The sequence below is a fragment of the Argopecten irradians genome, chromosome 5, assembly GCF_041381155.1.
Source record: "Argopecten irradians isolate NY chromosome 5, Ai_NY, whole genome shotgun sequence".
NCBI classification, from domain to species: Eukaryota; Metazoa; Mollusca; class Bivalvia; order Pectinida; family Pectinidae; genus Argopecten; species Argopecten irradians.
This window is the reverse complement of record NC_091138.1, coordinates 3,479,858-3,492,012: the sequence shown is the minus strand read 5'-3', so window position 1 is coordinate 3,492,012 and position 12,155 is coordinate 3,479,858. Positions and strand designations below refer to the sequence as shown.

The following is a 12,155-nucleotide window of genomic DNA, read 5'->3' as shown; positions in this document are numbered from 1 at the left end:
TTTAAAAGGTTCTCATATAACCTCACTCACATTAACTAGCTCTCCTAAACACATTGAATTCTATCTATCAATTGTTAAGGTTACTATGCTTTGTATAAAAGTTATTTATCAAAAGATCAAATTTTAAAAGATTGTACTTGGAAAACTGACATAAATATCAATCCATTTGTTTTTTTTACTTTTTTTTCTTTCTAAATTAACAAGTATTCCATTGATGCATGAGTAATAAAGAGAACAAGTGAGATCAGTTTAGACACTCTTTATTTTTATGTGTACAGCACTCTCATCAGTAGTCTATGTTATGTAATATCCTCAGATTTCGTTGGCAGGATTCCTGGAGATAAATATTTGTCTATGTTTTTTAAGAATATTGCAGTTCCATATTTAGTCAGGTGGATACCGTCCCTACTATAGAGTCCATTCCTCTGGAAGTTGTCCTGGTCCACAAACACACTGTAGCTGGGAATGAAATGTATACGACACTCACTGCACATGTCCTGAAGACACCTGTTTGTAGGAATGATGTCACAGTCTGTCCGTGGTGTAATGGCCACGTAAATGACCTGTATGTCTGGGTTGGAAGATTTAATGTAAGATGTCAGTTGAATAAAGTCATCATGTATGTCCTGTTCACCTCGACCATTGGAGACGTCATCTCCACCTACATGAATGATAACACGACTATAGTCTGTCAGTGGCATTGTCTGCAGTTTCTCTCTGACAGTATTGATACTAGCTCCACGATACGTCCTCACATCCATGTTCAGCTGAAGTTTCTTTCTCTCTACCAGTCTAAGAATGGATGATCCCACAAGTAGTGTACTCTTAGCTATCTCTGTATCCTCCCAGACTGTTTTAGAGTTTGTTGATTGTGGAATGGCTTCCTGTGGAGCTGACAATGACAGAAATCTGCCTGATATGTTGCTGCATTTCCGTTCCTTCACAGCCACAGGACTTTGTGATACAACTTGGGCGTATGTTTTTACTGGGCTCTCTCTGACTACATTTTGCCCTTTTTCACTAGATTCTAATTGTCCTTTCTCTCTCACATCCATTTGTCCTTTCTGACTAGATTCTGTGTTGTCTGTTTGTGTACTACCGTCCACCAAATGTAACTTCTCCTTTCGTGCCATATTCATTTCATCTAATTTGGCATGAAGAGTTTTGACATCAGCTTGAAGGTCCATGATAATTGACACAAGAGAATGAATACTGTAGCTATTACACACATTGACCCCAGAGTAGCCTGGTATCCCGTGAAAATTTGGATTAGTAGATGTGTGTGCTGGATGTTCCTCCTGCAGATTCTCCCTAAACTCGTCTTTCCGGGAGGTTATCTCCCCTGCCAAGTTGTAGGATTGATTAACACTGGGGATGGGAGCATAGTTTTGCCTGTGGGTGGTACCCATGGATACAGCATTGTTGGTTTCTTTCACAGGGTTCTGGCACATTTCAATTGCCAGCAAATCTTCGTACCTCCAAGCTGAGTACCTATTTCCTATACCAGGATGGTTTTTGTGTTGGATAAAACAAAACAAACAAATCAGTATACGTATCCACAAGTTCTGTTCCTGCTTCAGATTATTTTTTCTAAAGCAGGACCATTACCAATCTAAAACTGAGTCTTTTTAGCTTACATTTCAGTAGACATCATTATTGTTCTATTTGATTTCATCATCAAAGTAGATATTTGCAAATCTAAAGATTCTTATCTTTTGTTTTCATGATTATCTTGAAATCTCACATTGCAAATAAGAAATATGTGTATTTACACATTCATCATAATCATGCGATATTTTTCTTTACTGAATCAATATACTTGTATGTGTGCGTGTAAAATACGCTAATTTATTTCTTTTTCAAATAACACAGTCAATTTATCTTTAATCTTTTTTATCATACGACTACTGTGTTATTCCATTACAATGTTACACCATCTGAACTTTGATTTGAGATTAAAATGTGACAATATGAACAACTCTGATTAGAAAGTAACATGTGATGTCTGCTAATAAAGGAGCATAGAAGACTCAATTCCAGATCAGCCATTTTGTGGATCTTGCTGGTAATGGTGTTTCAGTCAGTGTCATATGATAAAAAGAACCTCAAATAAGTTTGCATATTCATAGGATGCTGATGAATTTGTTAAGAATGCTTTCAATTTAGCTATATAGGCTAATAAATTGAAGATCATTCTTAACTCATTGTCATAAACAAAATATGAAATGGAAACTGAATTAAGATCCCCCTCTTTACGATATGGCACTTGCCAGCGAATCTTGAAAAGTTACCTTCTTCTGGTTTGATCTCCTCCACTTTGTTGCGTTTTAGTCTGCGCTGGATAGCCCTGCTCATATATCGACCGTGCCGCATGGCCTCCAGTCTGGCCTGGGCAGCCTCCACGGCCGGGTCGACTACCTGGTACTTCACCTTAACTCTGGCAAAAACATAAGTATTTCTTTTAATCATAGGGACACTAAATGATTGATAGCTACATTTCCCTAGGCCACAGGAAAATCATGTTACACATACAATGATGATACCTAGAAAGTTCTTTCAGGGCTCTTTGAAAAATACATTTGCTTTTATTTTTAAATCTTAAAGCTACTTTTTTAAAACAGTTCTGTTTCTTTGACCAACTATAAGCTTGATAAATTCTGGTTTACAATTGAAATAGCAACCCTAGATTCAAAAAGAGAAATAGTTAAGCAATCAGACAAAGTTTAATACCTATGTGAAGGAAGTTTCTCGGGATTTAGTTTGATAACTGCCAGGACATTGCCCATGTCATCGTACATGACATCTTTGTTTCCAGGAGGTCGACCAGCTTGTACCTGAAGACATAAAAGTATTTAAAGTTTAAACTTTGTAAATAACTATCACTGGACAAAAGGAAAACTGTCAAATACTCATTTTTCCATATCAGTTGGGTTATAAGGAATTCATTGATTAACAAATGAGGAGCTATATTATGTACTGGTAATACTACCTTGAGTATAGAATGACACGAGACGGGCATGTTAAGGAGTCCGCTGGCCTTCTCTGCGGCTTCATACTCCTGAGATTTCACATACTCTTCATACATCATAGCCATCTCTGTTTGTTCTAAAGACTCTGTCATCTGGTTTAGACCTTTTCCTGCCTTCACCCTCCCAGTGTATGGCTTGTATTTTGTTCTCTTCTTTTTCTGTGAAATTGGTTAATTATCTAAATTCAATAATACTGACGTAATATGATAATATAATATCTATATTATGTGCATTGTATTTCACAACATCTATTGACTGAGTGAAAATTTGATATTGTATGTTTTTTTAGACAGTCAGTCCAATACATATACCTGGTATATATACACCTGTGCAAACCTGTCTTAGCGATAAAGACCACTAAGGTCCCAAATGACCAATAACAATTTGCCCCATGTATAAAGACCACCTGGCTTTAACAACCATTTTTACTTGGTCCCATGAGTGGTCTATTTACAGACAGGGGTATTTTTCTAAGTGTGTAACAGTTATGAATTGTAAGCAAATGTTGCACAACTGAATACATCTTAAGTTACATCTTTGGTGTAATATTAATTATGCATATATTGATGAAACATATAGCATATAGATGTAATTCTTTATTAACAAGATGCAAACCTTTTCTTCTTCTTGAGATGTTTTTATTTCCTCTTTATTTTGACCCTCCTCAGTATCAGAGACTTTGTCAGCCAGCTCAGGAGGTTCCTCTTCTTCTACCTTCTCTTCTTCCACCTCTCTGTTAAATCAAGCAAGCCTTTTCTCAATCACAAACTCTAGTACATTAGTAACAAATAGTGACCAAATTAACTTCTACACATTTAGAACAATACTGTTTTTGCTATAGATACATCCTTTTATTGTACAAAAGCATCAAATTCTATAAAAAGATAATCTATTACTCTAGCTTAACTAAGGAGAAAAAATGTTAAAACATACTCGGGTACTGCTTCTTCTTCTGCTTTTTCTTCAGATATTTCTTCAACAGGTGTCATTGGTCTTTCAGGAACAAGTGCTTTTGGTACAGAGCCCTGGCCCAACAATCTGTCTCAGCTGGATCAGGCTCTATCAAACCAATACAACAACCATTATCAACAGATCTACCAAACCAATATAATAACCATTATCACCACAGATCTACCAAACCAATATAATAATCATTATCACACAGATCTACCAAATCAATATAATAATCATTATCACACAGATCTACCAAACCAATATAATAACCATTATCATCACACAGATCTACCAAATCTAATATAAATAACCATTATCACCACAGATCTACCAAACCAATATAATAACCATTATCACCACAGATCTACCAAACCAATATAATAAACCATTATCACCACAGATCTTACCAAACCAATATAATAACCATTATCACCACAGATCTACCAAACCAATATAATAATCATTATCACCACAGATCTACCAAACCAATATAATAATCATTATCACCACAGATCTACCAAACCAATATAATAATCATTATCACCACAGATCTACCAAACCAATATAATAATCATTATCACCACAGATCTACCAAACCAATATAATAATCATTATCACCACAGATCTACCAAACCAATATAATAACCATTATCACACAGATCTACCAAACCAATATAATAATCATTATCCACAGATCTACCAAACCAATATAATAACCATTATCACCCACAGATCTACCAAACCAATATAATAACCATTATCACCACAGATCTACCAAACCAATATAATAATCATTATACACAGATCTACCAAACCAATATAATAACCATTATCACCACAGATCTACCAAACCAATATAATAATCATTATCACCACAGATCTACCAAACCAATATAATAATCATTATCACCACAGATCTACCAAACCAATATAATAATCCATTATTCACCACAGATCTACCAAACCAATATAATAACAATTATTATCACCACAGATCTACCAAACCAATATAATAACCATTATCACTACAGATCTACTAAACTAATATAATAACCATTATCACCACAGATCTACCAAAACCAATATAATAATCATTATCACCACAGATCTACCAAACCAATATAATAACCATTATCACCACAGATCTACCAAACCAATATAATAACCATTATCACCACAGATCTACCAAACCAATATAATAACCATTATTACCACAGATCTACCAACCAATATAATAACCATTATCATCACAGATCTACCAAACCAATATAATAATCATTATCACCACAGATCTACCAAACCAATAATAATAATCATTATCACCACAGATCTACCAAACCAATATAATAACCATTATCATCACAGATCTACCAAACCAATATAATAACCATTATCACCACAGATCTACCAAATCAATATAATAACCATTATCACCACAGATCTACCAAACCAATATAATAAATCATTATCACACACAGATCTACCAAACCAATATAATAATCATTATCATCACAGATCTACTACCAATATAATAACCATTATCATCACGATCTACCAAACCAATATAATAACCATTTATCACCACAGATCTACCAAACAAATATAATAATCATTATCATCACAGATCTACCAAATCCAATATAATTAACCATTATCACCACAGATCTACCAAACCAATATAATAACCATTATCATCACAGATCTACCAAACCAATATAATTAATCATTATCACCACAGATCTACCAAACCAATATAATAACCATTATCACCACAGATCTACCAAACCAATATAAATAACCATTATCACCACAGATCTACCAAACCAATATAATAATCATTATACATCCAGATCTACAACCAATATAATACCATAATCACAGATCTAATAAACCAATATAATAACATTATCATCCACAGATCTACCAAAACCAATATAATAATCATTATCACCACAGATCTACCAAATCCAATATAATAACCATTATCACCACAGATCTATACCAAACAATATAATAACCATTATCATCACAGATCTACCAAACCAATATAATAAACCATTATCACCACAGATCTACCAAACCAATATAATAATCATTATCACCACAGATCTACCAAATCAATATTAATAACCATTATCATCACAGATCTACCAAACCAATATTAATATATTCATTATCATCACAGATCTACCAAACCAATATAATAATCATTATCTACCACAGATCTACCAAACCAATATAATAACCATTATTACCACAGATCTACCAAATCCAATAATAATCAATCCTCAATTAATCCATTATCACACAGATCTACCAAACCATATATAATAACCATTATCACCACAGATCTACCAAAACCAATATAATAACCATTATCATCACAGATCTACCAAACCAATATAATAACCATTATCACTACAGATCTACCAAACCAATATAATAATCATTATCACCACAGATCTACCAAACCAATATAATTAACCATTATCACCACAGATCTACCAAACCAATATAATAACCATTATCACCACAGATCTACCAAACCAATATAATAACCATTATCATCACAGATCTACCAAACCAATATAATAATCATTATCACACAGATCTACCAAAATCAATATAATAACCATTATCTCCACAGATTACTATACCAAACCAATATAATAACCATTATCACCACAGATCTACCAAACCAATATAATAATTTATCACTATAGATTACCAAACAGATATAATAACCATTATCACCACATATACCATAACCAATTATAATAATCATTATCACCACAGATCTACCAAACCAATATAATAATCCATTATCACCACAGATCTACCAAATCAATATAATAATCCATTATTACACACAGATCTACCAAACCAATATAATAACCATTATCACCACAGATCTACCAAACCATATAATAACCATTATCATCACAGATCTATCAAACCAATATAATCATATCATTATATAATACCTTATCACCAGATCTACATAAACAATATAATAACCATTAATCATCACAAGATCTACCAAACCAATATAATAATCATTATCACCACAGATCTACCAAAACAATATAATAACCATTTATCATCACAGATCTACCAAACCAATATAATAACCATTATCACCACAGGATCTACCAAACCAATATAATAATCATTATCACCACAGATCTACCAAACCAATATAATAACCATTATCATCACAGATCTACCAAACCAATATAAATAACCATTATCACCACAGATCTACCAAACCAATATAATAATCCATTATTACACACAGATCTACCAAAACAATATAATAACCATTATTACTACACGATCTACCAAACCAATATAATAACCATTATCACCACAGATCTACCAATCAATATAATAACATTATTACCACAGATCTACCAAACCAATATAATAATCCATTATCATCACACAGATCTACCAAACCAATATAATAATCATTATCACCACAGATCTACCAAACCAATATATCATAACCATTATCACCACAGATACTACCAAAACCAATATAATAATCATTATCACCACAGATCTACCAAACCAATATAATAACCATTATCAAATCACACAGATCGTACTACCAAACCAATATAATAACCATTATCACCACAGATCTACCAAACCCAATATAATAAATCATTATTATCACAGATCTACCAAACCAATATAATAACCATTATCATCACAGATCTACCAAACCAATATAATAACCATTATCACCACAGATCTACCAAACCAATATAATAACCATTATCACCACAGATCGCCTAACCAAACCAATATAATAACCATTATCACCACAGATCTACCATTAACCAATATAATACACATTAATTACCACAGATCTACTAAACCAATATAATAACCATTATGTACCATCAGATCTACCAAATCAAAATATAATAATCATTATCACCACAGAATCTACCAAACCAATATAATAATCCATTATCACCACAGATCTACCAAACCAATACATCCACATATCTACCATTATCACCACAGATCTACCAAACCAAAATAATAATTCATTATCACCACAGAATCTACCAAACCAATATAATATCCTTTATTATCACAGATCTACCAAACCAATATAATAACCATTATCATCACAGATCTACCAAACAATAATAATAATCATTATCACACAGATCTATCCAAATCAATATAATAATCATTATCACCCACAGATCTACTAAAACCAATATAAATAATCATTATCATCCACAGATCTACCAAACCAATATAATAACAATTATCATCACAGATACTACCAAACCAATATAATAACCATATATCACCACAGATCTACCAAATCAATATAATAATCATTATATCACCACAGATCTACCAAACCAATATAATAATCATTATCACCACAGATACTACCAAACCAATATAATAAATTAACCATTATCACCACTACAGATCTACAAACCAATATAATAACCATTATCACCACAGATCTACCAATCCAATATAATAATCATTATTTACCACAGATCTACCAAAAACAATATAATAACCATTATCACCACAGATCTACCAAATCAATATAATTAATTCATTATCACCACAGATATCTACCAAACCAATATAATATAAACCATTATCACCACAGATCTACCAAAACCAATATAATAATCCATTATCACCACAGATCTACCAAACTCAATATAATAATCATTAACACCACAGATCTACCCAACCCAAATACAATATATACTACCCAAGAAAAAAAACAATCTAATCAATATATTAATCATTATCACCACAGATCTACCAAACCAATATAATAACCATTATCACCACAGATCTACCAAACCAATATAATAACCATTATTATACACACAGATCTACCAAACCAATATAATAATCATTATCACCACAGATCTACCAAACCAATATAATAATAACATTATTACCACAGATCTACCAAACCAATATAATAATCCATTATCACCACAGATCTACCAAACCAATATAATAACCATTATCATTATCCACAGATCTACCAAACAATATAATAATCATTATCACCACAGATCTACCAAATCAATATAATAATCATTATCACCACAGATCTAACCAAACCAATATAAATAACCATTATCACATCTACAGATCTACCAAACCAATATAAAATAACCCATTATCCAACCACAGATCTACCAAACCAATATAATAACCATTATCACCACAGATCTACCAAACCAATATAATAACCATTATCACCACAGATCTACCAAACCAATATAATAATCATTATCACCAGCAGATCTACCAAATCAATATAATATAATCATTATCACCACAGATCTACCAAACCAATATAAAAATCATTATCACCACAGATCTACCAAACCAATATAATAATCATTTATCACACAGATCTACCAATACCAATATAATAATCATTATTATCCACAGATCTACCAAACCAATATAATAACCATTATCACTCACAGATCTACCAAACCAATATAATACCATTAAACCCAAATACTAATAATCACTTATCACCACAGATCTACCAAACCAATATAATAATCCATTATCATCACAGATCTACCAAACCAATAAATAATATTCTCATTACAGATCTACTATAACCTATATTAATAACATTATAACCACAGATCTACTAAACCAATATAATAACCATTATCACCACAGATCTACCAAACCAATATAATAAACCATTATCATCACCACATATCTACCTAAACCAAATAAATAACCATTATCATCACAGATCTACCAAACCAATATAATCAACCATTATCACCACAGATCTACCAAATCAATATAATAATCATTATCACCACAGATCTACTAAACCAATATAAATAACCATTATCACCACAGATCTACCAAACCAATATAATAACCATTAATTACAACAAGATCTACCAAACACAGATATAATCAACCATATAACATTATCACCATAGATCTACCAAACCAATATTTAATAATTCATTATCACCACAGATCTACCAAACATATAATAAATCATTATCTCACCACAGATCTACCAACCAATATAATAACCATTATCATCACATATCTTACTAACCAATATAATCTTCATTATCATCACAGATCTACTTACCAAAATAACCATATCATACAGATCCAAACAATATAATAACCACACAGATCTACCAAACCATTAATAATAACCATTATCACCTACAGATCGTAAACCAAACCAATATAATAAACATTATCACTTATCACAGATCTACCAAACCAATATAAAAACATCATTACCAAAAACCCTTATCCACCACTAGATCTACCAAAATCTTCAAAAATATCATAATTACCAAACCAATATTATACCCTATACACCAGATCTCTACCAAATCAATATAATAACCATTATCACCACTAAGGTTTACTACCAATATCAACCATGGATACACAAATCTGCTGAGAGGAGGATAATATTGGTCATTCCTACTTATCAATTATGGAAAAACATATTACAAAAATAACATAAACCAATATATTTTATCAAAGAAGTCTTAAAAATTGTTATAATATGCACATTATAAAATCTTATCAAACTAGTTAGACTAAAACTGTTTAAGTTAAAACCATTAACTTAACCAGTTATGCCTTTTAAAACCAATTTCCTTATGGACCAAGACTGTAAACCATATCTGAATTTCTCTCGTTCATACAACAACATTACACTACAAAGTGTTAATCAAGACTACTAAGTAATGTTGTAAGGGGTGAAATAAGTGTAATTACCTACGCTATATACAAACTATGTATACTCGGCATCTTTTTATCTATACCAATGTAATTTATCAAACAAAGACTGAAAGAAATGGGGAAATGTAATGACAACTTTCACACCGTCTAGATTGTAGTCTCAGGATTATAATCCCCAGATAAAGATATCCGACATCAGCTGAACTGGATGGATTTGTACTATATAAATGTACTGAGTGAAGATGTACCATTACCTATCCTAAGCTCACATCCTACAAACAATCCTTCATTTTCATTTATCTCTAGGGAGGGCTTAGTTGTGGATGAAGATGGTGACTAATGTATGGTTTGTGATGTTAGATGATTGTATTACCCATAGATGGAGATAGGTTTATTAGTATGTTTTGAAGTGAGTTTGGTTGTATACAAAATGTATATAAAGAGTTTTGAATTTTATGTAGATTTTTGACAGTATCAGATGCCTGTATATTTCAGTACTGAGGAAGGCTCAAATGATTGAAGTGTTTATTCATTCTACATTACCAAACTGATGCATGTATTAATCTTCCACATTTTGCTGCCGAACTCAATATAATCGTGATAATTTGGCGATTTAGACCTAAATGTTCTAGATCTGCTGTGCCTATGTTGTATTATACTTGTATTTTCATTGTACTAAAGTTTTAATCACCTGCAAGGTACAAAGTATGTTAGGAATTTACTGGAAATAACCAACAATATCACAATGCAAACAAAGTGTAGATTTCAAGTATAACACACAGCCCACAAAAGCATGTAAAATGTATGCCAGTACATTATACTTAGGTTTGGTTATATACACACAATTTAACTATCTCAATATTTTAACTACATAATGTGGAAATTAAAATTGAATTTTCTAAATCATTATTAATCCACTTTAAAGTGATTGTGATCAAATGAACATGTTAATAAATTTACAAGTGAATGTCTATATTGTGTTTCTGATGTTTTCATTACACCAACTCTCTTCAGGTAGGACAACACTGTTGATTGAAAATATGAACCAATATCTACTATACTCAAAGAAATACTTAGGGGGCTCGTGGAATCATGTGTTATCGACATCACATCAATTTACTTCATTGATAAAGGCTTAACATTATACTTAGTGTTAATTATATATGTAATATACCAACTACAACTCCATAGGCCAAATGGACCAAAGTGTACTTCTAAAATAATAAAGAGAAATACTGACAGACTACTTGTTGATGGTCTTGACCTGGTAAAGGTGCAGGGTTCCAATATTGACCAGCAGCATACTCACAGAAAGGGAAAGCGAAAAATACTGTACTCAAAACCATATCAAGGTCACAAAATTAACTTATGTTTATTATGCCCTTAGATGATATACACCACAATGTT

General features: G+C 32.0%; 1 protein-coding gene across 1 annotated transcript in view; it reads right to left on the bottom strand.

Annotated features, from left to right (window-relative positions):
- The window catches only part of LOC138324202 (uncharacterized), a 40,197-nt gene that overhangs the window by 9,337 nt on the left and 18,705 nt on the right, over positions 1-12,155 (bottom strand). Inside the window, exons 11-16 of the mRNA XM_069269283.1 lie at positions 3,963-4,054; positions 3,645-3,762; positions 2,990-3,187; positions 2,731-2,834; positions 2,292-2,437; positions 305-1,498 (exon numbers count right to left, since the gene is read on the bottom strand). Coding sequence (XP_069125384.1) covers positions 305-1,498; positions 2,292-2,437; positions 2,731-2,834; positions 2,990-3,187; positions 3,645-3,762; positions 3,963-4,054 — 1,852 coding nt within the window. The remainder of the gene's footprint in view (positions 1-304; positions 1,499-2,291; positions 2,438-2,730; positions 2,835-2,989; positions 3,188-3,644; positions 3,763-3,962; positions 4,055-12,155) is intronic.